Source organism: Balaenoptera borealis (assembly GCF_965194805.1).
Source record: "Balaenoptera borealis genome assembly, chromosome: 16".
Taxonomy (NCBI): Eukaryota; Metazoa; Chordata; class Mammalia; order Artiodactyla; family Balaenopteridae; genus Balaenoptera; species Balaenoptera borealis.
Window position 1 is genome coordinate 53704202 of NC_138872.1, and position 19856 is coordinate 53724057.

At 46.2% G+C, this 19856-nt stretch overlaps 1 protein-coding gene across 3 annotated transcripts in view; it reads left to right on the forward strand.

Moving 5' to 3' along the window:
• Nucleotides 1–19856, forward strand: part of DNAJA3 (DnaJ heat shock protein family (Hsp40) member A3) — a 32452-nt gene that overhangs the window by 11094 nt on the left and 1502 nt on the right. The window contains exons 3-11 of one of the 3 annotated variants that reach the window (XM_082362113.1): nt 525–608; nt 1420–1620; nt 2626–2778; nt 9646–9793; nt 10836–10900; nt 12385–12513; nt 13024–13139; nt 13864–13961; nt 19408–19524. In XM_082362113.1, coding sequence (XP_082218239.1) covers nt 525–608; nt 1420–1620; nt 2626–2778; nt 9646–9793; nt 10836–10900; nt 12385–12513; nt 13024–13139; nt 13864–13961; nt 19408–19511 — 1098 coding nt within the window. In that variant the 3' untranslated portion in view covers nt 19512–19524. Of the gene's footprint in view, nt 1–524; nt 609–1419; nt 1621–2625; nt 2779–9645; nt 9794–10835; nt 10901–12384; nt 12514–13023; nt 13140–13863; nt 13962–15719; nt 15993–19407; nt 19525–19856 lie in introns of those variants that run through there. The other 2 variants (XM_082362114.1, XM_082362115.1) reach the window with 2 other exon arrangements.

Genomic DNA, 19856 nt, shown 5'->3' on the forward strand with positions numbered 1-19856 from the left:
TTTCTTTCTTTCTTTCTTTCTTTCTTTCTTTCTTTCTTCCTTCCTTCCTTCCTTCCTTCCTTCCTTCCTTCCTTCCTTCCTTCCTTTCTTTCTTTCTTTCTTTCTTTCTTTCTTTCTTTCTTTCTTTCTTTCTTTCTTTCTTTCTTTCTTTCTCTTTCCCAAAACTCAGTTTGTCATTTTGTAATAAACTTTTGATCGAATTTGAAAGCTGAACACAATGTGTATGTTCTTAATTCTGGCTGTGTGTGCTTTGCTTTTAGTTTGTTTTTATTGAGGTATAATTGACATGTTAGTTTCAGGTGGACAACATAGTGACTCAACATTTGCATACACTGAAATGATCATCACAATAAGTCTAGTTAGAGATGGTTTATTTTATAAAGTCTTAAACCTTGTTTTAAAAATTGCTATTGGTTGTAAAGTCTCAGACAACTGCTACAAAGGAGGTGAGGTGTAACTGGTATCTGGGGTTCAGTTTTAGTAATCATCTTGTGTCCATAGTAATTTACCATTTCCTCCCTTAGCTCGCCAAGAAATATCACCCAGACACGAATAAAGATGATCCCAAAGCCAAGGAGAAGTTCTCCCAGCTGGCAGAGGCCTATGAGGTAATGCAGCCCACCGGTGTGTGCAGTCACTGTCATTCCACTGTGTGTGTGCATCAGAGCTCGCTGCCCAGGGCAACCGCTGTGTCAGAAGGTCCAGTGGGAAGGCTGTGTTCCCCACCAGATCACCTCGTTGAAGGAAAAAAAAAATTCCCAGATCCAAAATTTTCACATTAGATCTAACTTCGAATCTCAACAAAGAACAGGATCCAATAATCTGTGTTAACAGAGCTCCCTCCACTCGGACTTGTAGCTGGGTCTGGGAACTCCTTGTCAGAGTAAAAAGTTTTGTGCCTGTTTGATGACCCCTCCCACCCCCAACTTAGGGCATCACTGTCTGGTGGGGATGGTGGGTGTTGTAAAAGTAGACCACCACTGCCCTAGAGGAGTGTAGAATGTAATCAGGGGGACGAAGTGGACGTGAAACAGCCACTGAGCATTGCAGAGTTAAGTGAAAGTGGACCTCCTTCCTGGACTTTGGCCGTGCTGAAGGGGTTCAGGATATGTAGGGTATCATACGTCTGCTCTGTGTGTGTGTGTGTGTGTGTGTGTGTGTGTGTGCGCGCGCACGCGCGCGCGCAAGTGTGCATTCCCCCGACCATTTGAGAATAAGTCGCAGACGTGGTGTCTCTCTATCCCTAAGTACTTCTGTGTGTATTCGCTAAGAACAAGAACATTCTTTTCCATAACTTCAGTACAGCTGTCAAGATTAGGAAATTTTATGTTGATACGATACCACTGTCTGTGTTTGGTGTCCATGTCCCTGGACCTTGGGAGACTCGGGAGCACCTGACTGCTGTGCCTTTCACGGTAGGTCCTGAGTGATGAAGTGAAGAGGAAGCAGTATGACACCTATGGCTCTACTGGCTTCGATACTGGGGCCGGCAGCTCTGGGCAGAGCTACTGGAAAGGAGGCCCCACTGTTGACCCTGAGGAGCTCTTCAGGAAGATCTTTGGGGAGTTCTCATCCTCCTCTTTTGGAGACTTCCAGAGTGTGTTCCATCAGCCCCAGGAGGTAAGCATCTCATTTTGAAGAATCATTCAAATTTTAGCTGCCAAGTGTGATGCAAACGGATTTTACCAATTGTTTTTCTCAAAGAAAAAGCTAAAGCAGCTTAAATGGGATGATTTGGAGGCAGCCGTCTTGGTAGGAAATGGTTCCAGTATTTGAAAAATCATATAATAATGTGTACATACAGTTTTACTATATTCTTACAATTGCTTAATCAGGCAGCACCTAAGGCTCTCAGAGTCCATAGTTAGAGTGTGACTATTTTATCTGGAGCCTGCCTCGTTATTCTAGGAGAGCTCAATCCATAGGGAGGTACTGCCAGTCCTGCCTCTTCCATATTTATGTCTTGTTTCAGACATTATTAGAATTGAAGAGAGAGGGGAGATGTTTTATGATGTGAGTTATGATTGTGGATCGTTTGAGTTGTTAGTAAGGACCCTGTACAAATATTTTCTGTGAGCATTTTCAGTTTGTTGAAAAGCACATTTTCACTTAAATATTATCTCTTAAAAATTCTGAGGAGTAGGGCAGAATCAGTTGAGTCCCATCTATTCTTGCTTGACAAAGTACAAGTAAGTTAAAAAGTAAAGTAACTAGGGGATCAGATGAATTGGTGGAGCATAGGATTTTTAAGGCAGTGAAACTACTTTACATGATACTATGATGAGGATACATGTTATTATACATTTGTTCAGACCCATAGAATATCCAAAACCAAGAGTGAACCCTAATGTAAACTGTGCGCTTTGGATGATTATGTTGTGTGAATGTAGGTTTATCCTTGATAAAAAAAAGTACCATTCTGGTGAGTGATGTTGATAACAGGGGATGCTGTGCATGTGTGGGGGCAAAGGGTATGTGGGAAATCTCTGTACCTCCCTCTCAATTTTGTAAACCTAAAACTGCTTTAAAAAATAAAGTCTTTAAAAGAAAAAGTAACTGTAAACTGCTGGCCAGTGCTCTCCCTTACTTTAAGAGAGATAACAGGCGGTCCCTTGATTTCTTTAGTACATCATGGAGTTGACATTCAATCAAGCTGCCAAGGGTGTCAACAAGGAGTTCACCGTGAACATCACTGATACCTGTGAGCGGTGTGATGGCAAAGGGAACGAGCCCGGCACCAAGGTGCAGCACTGCCACTACTGCGGCGGCTCCGGCATGGTGAGCGTGAGGCCGAGCCCTTGGCCTCCCACCTCTTGCCCCCTTCCTGCTCCCCTCCACCACTCCTCTTTTCTGTGCTCCAGTGGACCTAGGGCTTTGAGAGCTCATAACTAGGTGGGACTGTTTTACCTAGAATCTTCTGCATTTTCCCAGGAGTGCTCTGTCCTAGTCAACAATACGGAAGAACCAATGAAACTCTGCTGTCTTCTCTGAAAATACATTGTGGGGTATTTTGGTAATTTGAACCCGGGGTAGGGGAGGGGGACTTAAATTTTGCTTGAAGTGTGATCATTTTTTTCTTTTTCTTTTTGGTAAGTTTTAGGTATAACTCAAACTTATAGAATAGTATGAAGAACACTCCCTTACTCCTTCTACCCAGCTTCACCAGTTGTTAACATTTTGTCCCATTTGCTTTGTCATTTGTGGTGTGTACATATGTGTGTGTGTGTGTGTATATATATATATATATTTTTTTTTGGCTGCGCGGGCTCTTTGTTGTGGCACGTGGGCTTCTTTAGTTGCGGCGTTTGGGCTCTAGAGTGCGCAGGCTCAGTAGTTGCAGCGCACGAACTTAGTTGTGGTTTGTGGGATCTTAGTTCCCCAACGAGGGTTCGAACCTGGGCCCCCTGCATTGGGAGTGTGGAGTCTTAACCAGTGGACCACCAGGGAAGTCCCTATGGTATATATTTTCTAAGAGCAAGAATATTCTTTTACGTAACCACTAAGTTGTCAAAATCAGGAAGTTTAATGTTGATACGATACCGCTATCTGTACTATTCAGATTTTTTCAGTTGTCCTTATAATGTTCTTTTTTTCCCACAAGCCGAGTATCCAGTCTGTGATCTTGCATAGTATCTGGTTGTCATATCTTTTGTCTCCTTTAATCAGGACCAACTTCTCAGTCTTTCTTTTATGACAACTGACATTTTTTAGGATTACAGACCTGCTTTGTAGGATGTCCCTCATTTGGGTCATCTGATGTTTTCTCTTGATAAAATTCAGATTATGCATTTTTTGCAGAAACACCAGACATGTAGTGCCCTTTTCATGGATCATGTCAGGAGTCATGACGTGTCAGTTTGTCTCATTAGTGGTGATGTTACATTTGTTCACAATCAGTTAAGGTGTAGTGTCCACCAGGTTTCTTCATTATAAAGTTATTATTTTTCCCATTGAAATTAACGAGGAAGTTGTGAGGTACCTTGACACTATATAAATATCCTGTTCCTCATCAAACTTATACCCAGTAGTTACAGCATCCATGGATCGGTCTTGCGTAAATCAGGGATTACTATGACTGTTGCTAAATGGTGATTTTCTTTTTTGTTTTTTAAGTTTTTTTTTTTAATTTTTGAATTTTATTTATTTTTTTATACAGCACATTCTTATTAGTTATCTTTTTTATACATATTAGTGTATATATGTCAATCCCAATCTCCCTAAATGGTGATTTTCTGAGTGCAACATCCCTTCTTTGTTTATTAGTTGTCATTCTACTGAAAGGAAGAGCTTTCTCTTCTCCATTTATTTATTCATTCTTTCATTCATATCAGTATGAACTCATGGATTCTTATTTTATTCACTGAGCTGTCATTAGTATTACTACTTTGACACTCAAACTGTCCCTGACTTGGCCTGTGGAAGTCTCTTCTGGCTGGCTCCTGTATTCTTTTGCTGTGTCCCCATCATTCTTTCAGCGCTTCCTTACTTTCTATTACAACAGGATATTCTAGACAACTTGTACTTTCCTTGCCACACCCTGGAAAACCAGTCATTTCTCCAAGGAGTCCTGGTTCCTTTTACTGTCTAGTGGGATTTAGAAACCAAGATCTGTGCTCTAGGTGTGATCATTGTGCCTGGAGTGTCACTGCTTCCAAGACTTTTGAGCAGACCGAGCCAGGAAAAAAGCATGTGTTTGTGTGTATGAGCACATGTGCATGTGCACATATAGATACATATTTCATACCTATGTTTCCATATTTTTCATATTATAGATGTATATACACACCTATGTTCACACTGATCCATCCACCCATCATCCACCTGATAGTTCCACTTCCAGCCCAACACCACAAGGTTTATCTAGTCTTCTGCCTATCCATATTTGAAACTAAATAATAAAGATAAATTATTAATTTCTAATAAAGAGAAATCTGGCTCTCATTATCCTCTATATTTACTCATTTGCTCAATCCTATAAGACACAAAAAGTAGTTTCAGAATTGTTACTCATACCACTGCAAAAAGAAGTCCTACTTAACTGGCATTTAGTATTTAGAGTTGTTTTTACCTTTGGATTAAGGGTATATAGTTAAAATACTGTGCTCAACTTACTTAGATCACTTCTTTTTCTCCCCCTTCACCATGATTATTTGTTTGAAATGCAGTTAGGTTTCCATTGAGCATGTTTGTATTCCATTTAGATGGTTTTTTTAAGAGAGTTGGGAAGTTCTCCATCACCCACCTTTAAAATCAAATCATTGTTCATGATATGTGTGTGTATGGGGGGATAGAAGTTGTCTTTGAGTACAGAAAAGCATGAAAAAGGAGACAAAAGTCACTGATAATCCCACCACTGTTAGTATTTTGGTGTGTTTCCTGCCAGTTGTTTTTTGTTTGTTTGTTTGTTTGTTTTGGGGGGGTATAATTGTTTTACAATATTGTGTTAGTTTCTACTGTACAGTGAAGTGGAGTTCCCTGTGCTATACCGCAGGTTCTTATTAGTTATCTATTTTATACATATTAGTGTATATATGTCAATCCCAATCTCCCAATGCATCCACCGCCTCCCCCCATTGGTGTCCATACATTTGTTTTCTACGTCTGCGTCTTTAGTTCTGCCTGCCAGTTGTTGATTAGGAATGTCATTTCTGTTTTATATTAGCTAGTTTTTGAATAGGTTGTATATGCAAATCATTGGAAATTCAGTGGGTACAAATTGAAAACTGTGTAAGATAAGTCTCCCTCTCAGTCTTGACTTTTAGCCATTGAGTTCCACACTCCAGAAACATCCTTTTGTCTTTCTGTATGCAAGCCTCTATGTGTGTGTGTGTGTGTGTGTGTGTGTGTGCATTTTTTCATACCAGAGATAGAATACAATTGTTAGCACTGTTTGTACCGTGGTGTTTTGTTTTGTTTCTAGTTCTCAATATGTTTGGGAAATACTCTGCATTTATAGCTGCCTCAGTCTTTTTTTTTTTTTTTTTTTTAATGTTTGCTTATTTGGTTGCGCCGGGTCTTAGTTGTGGCAGGCAGACTCCTTAGTTGTGGCATGCGAACTCTTAGCTGCGGCTCGCTGGCTCCTTAATTGTGGCATGCAAACTCTTAGTTGCGGCATGCATGTGGGATCTAGTTCCCTGATCAGGGATCGAACCCGGGCCCCCTGCACTGGGAGCATGGAGTCTTATCCACTGCGCCACCAGGGAAGTCCCTGCCTCAGTCTTTTTATGGCCATGGTATTCCTTTATATGGACACATCACCGTTTGTTTAGCCAGGCCCCTGTTGCTGGATGCCTAGGTGGTTCTTATTTTTTTCATGTTATAGACAACGGATACCTTTGAATAGTGTCATACCTCATATTCATTTTCTGAATATACAGGTATCTATTATGTGTGAAGTAGAATATCTTTTCTAAGATTTGAGAGCCATTGTTTTTTTGCATGTATTCCATCTTTTGTCCTTCTTTGTATTGAGTAATTGGTCTTTTTCTTATTCATTTGTAGAAGCCCTTTATAAATTAATTGAATTAGTCCTTTGCCAACGATTTTAGTTGTATTTGTCTTTTGACTTTGAATATATTTTTGCCTATTTGTATATAATTTTCAACGGTTGAGAATCATACATGCAATTTTTCCCTTTTTTCATTTATTATAATGAAAGCATTTTTCCATATCTTTAAATATTTTTAAACATTCTTTTTGATGGCTAAATAATAGTCCACTGATGGGTGTGCCCAGAGTTACCTGTAAATACTCCTACAGCTTAGTCTGAGAAAGTGAAGTTGTGCTTACATTCCTCTAGAGGGCGCTCTTGGAGAGGATGAGGATTCCTGTGGTTACAGTTTTGTGAGTTGAGTTGCTGCCACTTGTTACAGATACTTTTTATTTTATTTTTTATTTTATTTTATTTATTTTTGGCTGCGCCAGGCGGCTTATGGGATCTTAATTCCCCAACCAGGGATTGAACCCGGGCCCTCGGCAGTGAAAGCTCCGTGTCCTAACCACTGGACCGCCAGGGAATTCCCTACAGATACTTTTTATTGATCCTAATTCCCTCTCACTTCTAAGGTCCTTTCTCCAAGGCCCTGAATTGCTATGACTTTCTTTTTTCACACTTCTTTGGTGAACATTGAGATAGGACAAGCTGAAGTGTATTTCTCTCAAAATGTAATGTTTGAGATTGGGAAAAAAAATTTGCAAGGCATACGCTAAAGGATTAGTATTCCTAATATGTAAAGGGCTCTTTCAGAATAATGAGAAAAAGACTAACAGCTCATTAGAAAAACAGGTCAAGGTGAGAAGAGGAAATGCAAGTGACCAGCAAATGTTTCTTGCTGGCGATCAGGGAAGTGCAGGTGGAGCCAAGGAGATGCCTGAAGTTCGCCACACATTTCAGACACGGGTTCAGGCCCTGCTGACAGGCCTGTGGGACGTGGCACTCGTGTGCACTGATGGTGGATGTGGAAACCACCCTGGCCTTTGGGAGTGGCAGCTGCAGTGGCTGTTCACCTGCACATATGCCTCTCTCTGTGGGGATGTAGCCTATAGATCACACCTGGAAAATAGCACATGTACAGGGTGTCCCTTGGAGCCTGTGTGTAATAGGAAAGGACTGGACAGCCTCAGTGACCACCAGGAACGAGTTGTCTGAAAAATACACTGATGAGGAATGCTCTCTGAGATTATTAAATTGTTAAAAACAAAATAGCAAAAGCCACAGAACTGTGTGCACGGTATGCTACCTGGGCTTATTGAAAACTTGTAATGCACAGATGGATGGCTTGAAATGTGTATCTGTAAAAGTAGGATACGCAAGAATATCACTACAGCTGTGCATCTATGGAAGGTACCTGGAATGGTTAGGGGCCAGGGGTGAGGGGGACATTTAACTTTTCACCGTACCTTCATTTTTTACTTTAGAATTTTTTTTTTTAAATAAATTTATTTATTTATTTATTTTTGGCTGTGTTGGGTCTTCGTTGCTGCACATGGGCTTTCTCTAGTTGCGGCGAGCGGGGGCTACTTTTGGTTGTGGTGCGTGGGCTTCTCATAGCAGTGGCTTCTCTTGTTGCAGAGCACGGGCTCTAGGCGCATGGGCTTCAGTAGTTGTGGCGCACGGGCTTAGTTGTTCTGTGGCATGTGGGATCTTCCCGGACCAGGGCTTGAACCTGTGTCCCCTGCATTGGCAGGGGGATTCTTAACCCCTGCACCACCAGGGAAGTCCCTACTTTAGAATTTTGTACCATACGCACATAGGACCTTTTCAAATAAATGTAGCACATAAAATTGTATTTAAAAAAAAATATTTTTATTTATTTATTTATTTGGCTGCGTCGGGTCTTAGTTGTGGCATGCGGGATTTTTAGTTGCGGTATGCAAACTCTTAGTTGCGGTGTGCGGGATCTAGTTCCCTGACCAAGGATCGAACCTGGATCCCCTGCATTGGGAGTCTTAGCTACTGGACCACCAGGGAAGTACCTAGCACATAAAATTTTAAATTTAATAAATATTTGTCCTAGCAAGTCCACCTTTGGGAATCTGTCTTAGAAAAAAAAATTAAGACATCAGAACGGAAGTATCTACGTGAAGAGATTTTTTTCTTCAGCACCGAAACAAAAATTAAATATTAAAATGGAAATTGAAATCTGTATATATTGGTCTGGAGGAATGTTCATGATGTGTCATGAAGATGAAAGGGAAAGCAAGTTTCAGAGCGATAGTATAATATATTGTCATTATAAAATTTTTACTTAAAAAGTTTTTTATGGAGAGAAAGAGAGAGTGAGTGAGCGAGTTGTGGGAAAGAACACCTCAAACTGAGCTACCAAGAGCTGGTCACCTTGGGAGTCAAGATGAGGGGGGAGATTAGTAATTTTTTTTATATATGTCTGTATTCTTTGATTTGCTATAACAACAGGTATTTGATAATTTACCCAAAAAAAACCCACAAAAAACCCAAGGATGTGAGGTTAAATAAAAAGGTAACCGATTTCCAGTGCCCAGTGAGGAGCTGATGGGAGTGGCCACAAATTGTAAGGCCCCACCAGCTGTGCGAGGGGCTGGGAGCCGGGGAGGCTCCTGGAGGACTGGGGTGGGGAAGAAGAGACCCCTGGGGGGGAGCATGAGCAGCACCAGTGCCTGCGAGAGGAGCTGTTTGCCTCCTTGCTCCCAGGGTGCCTGTGATGGGGGCTGGGGACAGTGGGGGGCCCTGGGAGGCAGAGAGGCCAGTGCTGCTCCTCCCTTGGAGTGGGCAGTGGCAGCTCTGGGCGGGGGTTGCATCCAGTCGTCACTTTCCTCTTTCTTTCCCTGCTTTCCCAGCTGTCCCTTTTGTAATGGGGGGGGTACTCTTTTTAAAGCATATTTGTTCAGCTCCCAGGAGTTTCGGGAACTTCTGTAGAGAGGCAGCGTCTCATTTTTCAGACTCATATAGTCAGGTTTGTGGTTTGGGATTCAGAAGTCGGTGCGCTCTAGGTCAGATTAACAGTTTGAGCTCCTGCACCTGTGTCTTTAGGCGGTATGTTTTAGTGCATGTGCATGCAACACGTGAATCTTTGGTGAAATGTTTCTTGTGCACATTGTGGTCCCAGGACCTCGCTGTCAGGGTTTACCGGTGTCTAAGGGTCCCGTTTTTCTTCTCCTTTTTATCAGGAAACCATAAATACAGGCCCTTTTGTGATGCGCTCCACGTGTCGGAGGTGTGGTGGCCGGGGCTCCATCGTCACGTCTCCCTGTGTGGTGTGCAGAGGAGCAGGAGAAGCCAAGCAGAAGAAGAAGGTGGTGATCCCTGTGCCTGCCGGTGGGTCTGGGGCTCCTCCACGCGCAGGGGCTGGGAGCCGGGGCCATCGTGTCCTTGTTTCTAGAGCCCAAACTTGAGGAGGAACCAGGGTCTCCTTGCGTTTTCCTCTGCACCAGTTATCCTTAAAATCTGCACACATGTCACATGGGGAGATGGAACCCGATGTGACCGCTCTGCTTCTGCGTGAAGGACTCCCCCATCTCCTCCATCTTTTGTCCCAAGGCCAATGTCGTCCCCACTGCCAGCCCAGTGGGCAACACCACCCCCTCCTCCTGCCCCCAGGGCCAGCTTGTGGCTGCTCTCCCTAACTGGCTCCTGTTCCTAGGGTAGTGTTTCCACTGTGCGGTCTGATCATGTCTCTCACCCTGTTGAAGACACCGCAGTGACTCTCAGGGGCTGAGAAATGGCCTCCCCTTCCAGCCCCTGCTGGTCTCAGCCTCCCCTCTTTTTAGTCTCCCCCTCATTACCTGCCCTGCAGCTTCCTGACTCTGACGTAGCCCCTGCCTCCCAGAACAGAGCCTTTGCGTACGCCATTCCCGGTGACTGAAGCTCGCTGTCCAGCTTCTTTTCAGTAGGGTAACTCTGTTCTCCCAGAGCTCCCAGCTCAAGGGTCACTTCCCCAGGGGAGCCTTCTGGAACCCTCCCTGTTCCTTAGATGTTCCTTTGTCTGGAGTTGTGATCTTTTCTTTCTAAGAACACGTCTCTGTTTGTAGTGACACATTTGTTAGTGTTGTTATTTGGCTAATAGCTGTCTCCCCGGTTAGACTCTAAACTCACTGAGATATTAGGTGGACCTGGCAGTAAACCAAAGAAATGAATAGAAGGGGCTTTTGTTCAGTTATCAATTATTGTATGTTGCACCTTTGGAAAGTTATTCTTGTTTTAAGTTATACTTGTTGCTATCTTTGGTAGTTGTGTTATTCCTTGTTAACAAGAAACAGGAATGAGTAAGTTGGTGGGTTGTAAATGGATCTAGCATAGAAAATGCCTTGGGAGGTCCCAAAATAATCGTTCTCTTTTAAACTTTTGTTTTTACTTACAGGAGTTGAGGATGGCCAGACTGTGAGGATGCCTGTAGGAAAAAGAGAAATTTTCATCACATTCAGGGTAGGTTCTCTGTTTGCACAGCTTCTGTCAGGCCCTTGCTCTCCTGGAGAGGGTACGGCCCAGGCTTCTCATAGGAGAGGTAGGAGCTTCACAGAGTGTCTGGCCATCTGAGTTTCCAAGGTGAGCAGTGGCCACTTTGGCAGGGTGATTAAACGTGTGTTACATCAAGCTTTTGTGCTAAATGTGGAGAGAACAAAGTTTCCTCGAGGTGTTTACAAGTTGGACTCATAAAAATACAGAAAACATCTCCTTGTATTTTTTATTTATGTATCGAATTGTTCATAGGGACAATAAGTGCCAAAGCTACAGTTTTACGTGCAATGTGCAGGGCAAACCCACTTTTCTGAGGTGAGGGAAACATGAGAGGAGGTGGCGCCTTCTGCCAGCGATTCCACCAGACATGTACCCGAGGAGGTGCAGTTCGCAGAGGCAGGGTGTGTGACAGCCTCATTAACAACAGCGAGACAGTGACAACAGCCTGCTGTCCTTGGAGAGGAGAATGGTGAGTGGTCTGCGCTGTGGGCCCAGGGCATCTCAGAGCAAGAGGCTCGCGCTACACCTGTCAGCATGAGACGTCCTGGGACTTCTCAGTTACAAACAGGGAGAGAGCAGGTTGCAGGACGAGGGAAGGACGTCATCTGTGTAAAATTTTAAACCATGTGAGGTGGTGTTATGTATTCTTTAGGGACATGTAAACATGTAGGAAAAGTAAACAGATGCTTGTAGGAATGATACCTACTAAATTGGCCTGGTTACTCTGGAGGGGTGAGCTGGAGGTGGGGAGAAGTCACCTGTGTCCTAATGTTCTGTTACCTAAGCTGGGTTGTGGAAACACTGTGTGTTATTTACTTTGCTGGTTTACGTATATGTGAAATATTTCGTAATTTAAAACAAAGAAAAAAATAATGTAAAGGGTGAGTCTTCTAGACTGAGAAATCGAAGACAAAGGCAGCGGGCTGGAAGCCAATCTATAAGGAAGGCTTGGTAGAGAATTCAGATTGTTCCCAGCTGATAATAGAGAAGAAAAAAAGAAAGAAGAAATCAGTGGAAGGCAAAGAATGTGTTTGACACACAAAAAATAGTGCTTATAAAACCAGAATAATTCCAGTGTTGGCAGTGTGACTTGAAGGTAGTTTGTACCAAATGGCTCTTTGGAAAGTAAACCGTTTTCGCCTTTGTAGATTGTATTAGTCTGTGTTTCTTTATACTTTCCAATAAAGAAAGATTTTTATTTTTTTAATGTTCAGAAGCTGATTTTACTTTTTAACTTCCCTCAACAATTGAACAGCTTGATCTGAGATGACACTCTTGCATTGCAGTGGAGTAAGAACCTGCCCTGTAACTCCCAGAGCCTGGGGGCGTGGTCGCTTTGGTGAAAGTACATTCTCTCCCTGACGCTGTGCTCTGAGCTGCTGAGATGCGTCTGTTGCCCGCTCTCCAGAACGACTTCTCTGAGCGTAACCCCCTCTCGTGCTTGGCTGTAGGTGCAGAAAAGCCCCGTGTTCCAGAGGGACGGCGCAGACATCCACTCCAACCTCTTCATTTCCATAGCTCAGGCCATTCTGGGAGGCACCGCCAGAGCTCAGGGCCTGTACGAGACCATCAACGTGGTGGTAAGAGGACAAGCGTGGCGTCGCCACCCTTGTACTTCCTTGTTCTTTTTTTCTGAAACGGGAAATGGCTGAGAAGTGGCTGGAACCTGGGAACAGCCAGCCTGTCGGGGGTTCGAGGAGACAAGCTGGGTGTGGGGGTGGGGGAGGAGTGTTGGCCGTGCCTTGGGTGTGACTTGGCAGGGAAGGCAGCTCCCGGGCCATGTCCACTGCTGCCGGGCCGGGGAGCGGCCTCAGTAGCGCCCCAGTTGGCTCTGCTGCCTCCCAGGTCTCGCTCCCCGTGCTCCCTCACTCCTGCTCTGGGCTCGCCGCCCCAGACTCCCTGCCCTCAAGGCCGTCACAGGCTCTGCTCGGGATGGACCCGGCTTAGCCAGTTTCCGTGTGGTGTCTGGTGGGTTTGGTTTAGAAACCTGAATGGAGTTCTTTTCGGGAATAAGATTGTCTTCACGTAGTGAAATGTTTTCATTTGGGCAACTGGAAACCAAGGAAAACCAGAGATTCCTTTCTTTATAGATTCCCCCTGGGACTCAGTCAGACCAGAAGATTCGCATGAGCGGGAAAGGCATCCCCCGGATTAACAGCTACGGCTATGGAGATCACTACATTCACATCAAGATCAGAGTTCCAAAGTAAGTGCCGCTCAGCTGTGGCGAGGCCCGCCCGATCTCTGCAGCTTTCAGCACTGGGCAGGAGCCGCTTGAGGGCTTCTTACCTGCTGAGTTGGTGCTGAGCGGCCTGTGTGGCTCTGCTGCCATAAGCGCTGCGACTTAGGCGGGTTACTTCTCCAAGTCACGTGTGTCCTGCCCGGGCGCTCCTTCTGAAAGTGGACGTAATACAAAAGCTCGACCTCGTTGAGTTGCTGGAAGATTAAAGAAATAACCCATAGGGAATGCTTAGCTATTGCTGCTGCTGTTGATTTTGTTATTATTGTTCTCAGGTTGCCTGCCATCTGGCGGGAGAGACCTGTAACCAGATAGTGGTGGGTGATGTCTGTGGTGTCTGGGAGAAAAGTCCAAGCAGGGAGCTGTGGGCATCCGGAGCAGGGCATGCCAGACTCTGCTTGGGAGGACTGGGTTTCCAGCCCTCTCTTTAATTAGATCATTTCCATTTTGTTCCCCCCTGTAAACTATTTAGCATAGCCACAGTGGCAGTTGTTTAGAACAAGTTAGGGTAGTTCAGGAGGTTTATTTTACAGAAGCTTTGAGGGCGTGGGCTGTTGGGTTCAGGGTGTGTCCTGTGCCTGGGTTGAGGGTCTTGCATTTCCCACACGCTGCGTGGGGACTGGCCGCGTCCACGTCCTTTAAAGAGCTGCCCAGAGGAAGCGCTCTGACACTGACTGTGCTCGGTCCACAGGAGACTGACAAGCCGGCAGCAGAGCCTGATTCTGAGCTACGCTGAGGATGAGACTGACGTGGAGGGGACAGTGAACGGCGTCACCAACACAAGCACTGGTAAGGTGGCCCAGCGACCTGTGGGAGCCCCCAGCCCCTCGGAGGGTGGACGGTTCAGAAGCGTGTTGGGGTTTCCACTTGGGCAGAGCAGAGTAGAAAGAGGGGAGCTGAGGGCTAGGAACAGCGGGGGCAGCCGCGCTCCAGAGTAAAGCTGCTCCCCCTTCCTCTGCGCCTGTGCTGCTTGCCAAGGTTAGCAAGTTCCACGATGCTTCCTGCCAGGTAGCAGCTGTGTGTCTCAGAGGGCTGCTCTCCTGAGTTCTATCCTTGGTTCTGCCACTTGCCATGTGACCTTGGGCACATCCCTACCTGAGATCACCTTGTAACCATTAAAGGAGAAGATGGGTTGGGAGGCTTAATGCATTCCTCTCCCAGAAAGCTTCTCCAGGATTTCAGAGTGTCCTGTAAACAACAGCTACTATAGCAATGAAGGACCGTGGTCACATTACCCCAAATCTGCCTGTTCATAGCAGGCCTAAATTCTGAATTCCTAGGGCAATGAAAAACAAAACACCTTATTTACCCTGAGCTTAAACATCATAGGCCCTCTGTAGAGTGGAGTTAAATATTGGTGATTTGATACCAAAATGCCCACAGGCAGAAGCTTTGGCCATGGGAACCTCGGCCACAGCCCTCCTCCCATGGGATGGGGGTGCTCTGCTGAGAAAACGCTGTTCTTTGTTGGTTGGGCCTCTGTTGGGGCCGGGACAGGCTGTGCCAAGGGTGAATTGGCCTCAGCTGCCCAACATGTTGCCTCCTCGTTGCATCATTTTATTTTTGTCTGGGTCCTGGATCTGCCTCTCACCTTCTCAGAGCTTGAATGGCATTAGATCAGTGTATGGTCATTCAGAGCAGGTATCGGAGCAGGGGGTGGGGGCTTGGTCTTGCAGCCCCGGGGTAGGGGTGGGGGTCCCAGCAGCAGTAGCCTTTGCGTGGACTTGGCTGAGCTCCTGTTTTTTGTTTTTTGTGTTTTTTTTTTTGCTGTGCCACGTGGCATGTGGGTTCTGAGTTCCCAGACCAGGGATCGAACCTGCACCCCCTGCATTGGAAGCGTGGAGTCTCAACCCCTGGACTGCCAGGGAGGTCCCCTGAGTTCCTTTTAAGTCCAGGGGACCAAGTCCTCCGTGAAAAAGCAGCTGCCACAAATCCTGTCTGTGGCCAACTAGGCACCAAGTGGGCACTTATTTTAGTGGTTTGGTTCATAGACTTTTTTCATATTTTCTGTTAATATCCCTTGAACTAAAAGGAAGTGGGAATGGTTGTTCCATGTAACTCTACTTATGCACCTCTAGCTTCTTCCTGAGTCCCCAATATTTCCGCAGTCATGGAGCATGTGAGATTTGTTCTGCAGCCAGCTCTCAGCTGTGCCCCCTCCCACATTGGGTACTCGAGGTCCACCTGGGCCTTGTTCACTCTATTTGAATGTCAGGTATTAGTCGTCACCAGATGTTGTCTTCAGTCCCTTTCTGAGAGCTTAAATTGGGAGTTGATCATACAGTCAGCTTATGAGTGTTCTTAGAACCGTCATTACTTTCATGGTTCTTTGTCCTGTTAGCTCATTCCCTGTCCCCTTGTTCAGCCAGGATTTATTGGGACGCTCCTGTGTGCCAGACACTTTGCCAGTTCTTCCTTTAAATGTTTATTGACATAATTTTGCTGAGTATAGTGTAACTTTAACATAGGCATTGGATGCATTTGTGAAAAGTGTTTATAAAGTAAAATGCCGAATTATTATTTTTTCCACTTCTGTTGTCATTTCAGAATTGTATTCCAGTGGGAAATTTGGCTGCCAGACATAATTCTTTAAAAGGCATTTAAGAATCTTAGTAATGGCTTCAAAGAATGCATTGTCAGTCAGTCTGCTACCTGGGTGTGGTTAAGCCTCTTGTTACACTGTGAAGAAAGTTAACCTTTGCAGTCCACGCGTGAAAACACACCAGTGTACAAAATTCCCCTCCTGTCAGCTTCCCTAAGGTGACTCCTATTTATTTAAGTAGAGCCTGAATCTCTTTTATTAAAGTTTTACTAGAAGCAGTTGCTTGCAGTCATCAGTGGTTCTTGGGCTAAAGTGTCACTTCTTAATAGCCTCTAGACGTGAGATAGTCATCGGAGACTGTCACTGCAGATACAAACAGATTCCTGGGTGTCTGCTTTCATTACGGGAAGGCATTTGGAATAGTTACAATTATGTAGGAAACTGACCTAAAGTTTTTGGTGGGTTTAGTATCCCTTGTTTACTTTTGTTCCCTAAAGCCCCTGCTGAAAACCTTAATGTCTGACCCTGGCTTCATTCCCAGTCTGTGAAGCAGAAGACCGTAGTGAACTTGGGACCCTTAGTGCTCTCGGGGGCCTGGGGTGCTCTGAGCTTACCACGTGGCCTTTTGGGTTTAGAGTCAGTGTGGCTCATTGTTTGTGTTTCTGGATCATCATTAATTCCTGTGACAACCCACGTACGTACGCTTAGCTGTCGTGTAGGAGCCTGTTCCATAGCTCGTTATTTGGGGATCCCACTGCGTTCTGTTCTCTGACAAGCTGACAGTTGACTGTAGAGCCCCTTTATCTAGGCAGGGTGGAGGCAAGAGGAAGATGAGGGAAAAGACATTTTAGTGGAACGAGGGGTGCTCCACTGGCTCAGTCTGTGCGTGTAGACGGCTCAGGGAGTCAGGCTGTGAGTGTAGGCCCGCATCTCTACCTGTAGGGTGGGTCCAGTCCTCAGAAGTCATCCTGGAGTCCTGTTGGCTTCTGTTTCTTCACACAGATGGTCATTGAGCATTTGCCATGTGATAAGAAGCAATGCACAGAGAGACAGGGTCCCTGCCCCATCCAGCTTACAGTGTGAGCGGGGAGGACAGGGCAAGCACTGAACCCCCAAATAAGTGTTAGACCTTGCTTATAACACTAGGGGTTTGTGACTGTGGAGAAAAGTGGTACACATTCCCAGAATGAATGTTACCTGGTTATTCTTCACTTTGTAAAGAGCCATCAAACACTTTTGACTGGGAATCGCTGCCTGTAGGCCGGGAGCGTGTCCTCTTTGAATCCCCTGCACGTGCACAGCGCCTGTTAGCTGAGTTTATTTGAATTCATTTTCCTTCTGAGGGATGGAAACGTAACCCCTGCTCGGGCAAGCTGCGTGTGGTCGGATAGAGGAGTCCTGTGCCTCGGGTCCGACCTCTGCCTGAGGTTGGCTGAGCAGCCCCTCCGCTCTGGTCACCTCCTGAAGGCGCGGACTGGAAACGCTCATGCAGTGCCTGTGCAGCTGGAGGGATCGTGGGCATTTCCTGTTTATCCTAAGCGCAGGAATCATGTGCCAGCTTGTATCCTGTAATGAGACCAGAAGGCACCTGAGTGCTCAGGACATCCTGTAAGGACACGTGCCTCCTCCCCTAGGCCAGAAAAGCGATGTAGGTATAGACTGCGTCATCCGTGTGCAGAGGCCCACAGTTTATCCCTGACTTTCGGTTCAGAATTTTAAATTCAGTGTTTAAATCCTTTGATGTCCCTGTCAGTAAGCCTTATTCCTGAAGGAGCCCACATTTAAAATAGAGATAAGAATGTGTTCTGGTGGCAGGGGATGAGAATTTCCAGATGTGTCTGTGTTCTGTTGTTTTATTTTTCGGTTTTGAATCATTAACCCGCTAACTAGGTACTTATTCTGGCTCTCCCAGACTTTGGCCAAACGCTGTGGCCCCGGGGCATGACTGCAGGGACAGCAGAGTGGGGGTGGGGGTGATGGTGGTCACTGAGTGTTTCTGTGCCCCATTGTGACTAATAGTTAAGAGCTTGGGTTCTGCTATCAGATGATTCAAGTCCCAGCTCTGCCATTTTTAGCTATAAAGCCTTAGGCAAATTTCTTCGCTTCTGAGCCTCAGTTGCCTCATCTATAAATTGGGGGTAATAGTAGCATCTACTTCATAGGGTTCTTCTGTGATTAAATGAGATCATGTGGATAAAGCATTTGGCATGATACCTGGCACATGTTAAAAGCTCCATCAGCAGCAGTAACTCATAGTGTGAGACACACACACACGTACACACACACACAGACTTGCCGTCCCCTCACCAAGGACATAACAAAATTCAGTACTTTTGCCTTGCCTTGCCTTGTCCAAGGAGGCCCAGGAAATTTCTGGTTTGTGGATTCCTTTGTGTTAGGAGAGTCCTTTTTTGTTACTTAAGTCTTTATGTAAGAAAAGGGGACGTGAAGGACTGAAGGAGGGCACACCTGGCCTTGTAACCTGTGGCCATGGATGCCTCTCGCAGGGGCCTGCCGCCGTGATTGTGCAGTGCCCGGGTCCTCACCTGGGGAGCCCTGGGCATCGGGCTTTTGTGGTTGCTCAGACCTCTGTCAGCACATTCTTGTTTGGGGCCACCGCTGTCTCTCTGAGGACATTCCTGACTTAGGAGAGCACGTCAGGTCCAGAGGATGGCCTGGGGGGCTGTACCCAGGACAACCTGCCCCACCCCTGCTGGGGGCCTGTTGCCCAGAGCTTTGGGCCTCTCACCAACAAAGGCGTCTTAGACTGAGATCTTGGGGACGTGACCATTTTGTACCCTCTATGCGCTGTACTTGATGTACATCTTCTAGCATGTTGAGATGTGCTAATTCTCCTAGCACAATGAAAAATATTGACTACAGTCCAGCTCATAACAAGTTGGCCCTCTGCCTCGTGGTTGGCAGGTCTTTAAAACGATGTGTTTGTGCAGCAGAATTGCTCTCAGTGGGCCCTCAAGAAACAGCAGATCAGCTTCCCTTTATCTGGAGCATTTGGAGCCAGATGCTTGCCCAGTGACACACAGGGTCCTCGGCTGCCGTTGTCATAGATGAGAAGTGTGCATGTCCTGGGATCCCCAGGTGTCCCGGAGACGGTTTGTGTGCACCGACGGGCTGTGGAAACTGGTCAGTTGGTCTTGGTGCATGTTCTTCACTTCTCAGAGCCGGTGAATGAGAGCCTGGACTTTGGCGTCTGACTGCTTGGGTCTCATCTCAGGCCTCCTGCCTGCTTACTGGCTCTGTGACCTTGGGCATGCCACCTAACCCCTTTGTGCCTCTGGTTTTTGGTTTTTTCATCTGTGGCATTTACTTGTAAGGTTAGCCTGAGGATTGAATGAGCTAATGTGGATGCTGTGTGGCCTGGCCCAGAAGACATCTGGCACTTGGCTCTATTTCTATTATGGTTGTTAAGGTAGAGACAGCTCCTTTTTGTCCCTTTCTATTTCTTATCTTCCTCTCGAGGGCCAGTGACTCGAGCAGTTGATATGCTCTGAAGTGCTGAGTCATCTGACAGGCGGGGCAGCCCCGGCCAACCGGGGTGCAGCCCCCTCTCCTCTCCGGGTGGCGCTTGGTGGCTCCTTGAGTGGCGAGCCCTGGGTGGCCAGGCGGGGCCTGGGATGGGACACATGGAGGTGTGCGCCCTTGACCCCAGTTCTCTCTGCTGTTTGTGCCCAGGTGGCAGCACCATGGATAGCTCCGCAGGAGGCAAGGCTAGGCCTGAGGCTGGGGAGGACAAGGAGGGATTCCTTTCCAAACTTAAGAAAATGTTTACCTCCTGATATCCTAGCCGAGGTAGGAAAACCCCTGAGGTTCCTCCCCTTTTCGTTCCCCTCTGTGAACTAATCCCTGTTTTCTGTCACTTTAACCAGTATCGTCCCCCCACACCCAGAGTTGAAGAGGTTCCAGTCTCAGGCGTGGTGTGTCTGGCTCCCCTCAGAGCCAGGCCTCAGCTCGTGGGGAGTCAGCCGGTAGTGCAGGGCCGAACCACAGATAGTAGCCGCTTCTGCGGCTCCACTTCTGGAGAGGTTGCTGCCTCCCAGCCCTCCTTCCACCAGCTCCTGGGGGCTCTGCGTCCTGCCGTGGTGAGGACCAGGTTGCCCACGGTCACAGAGGGCAAGTCATAG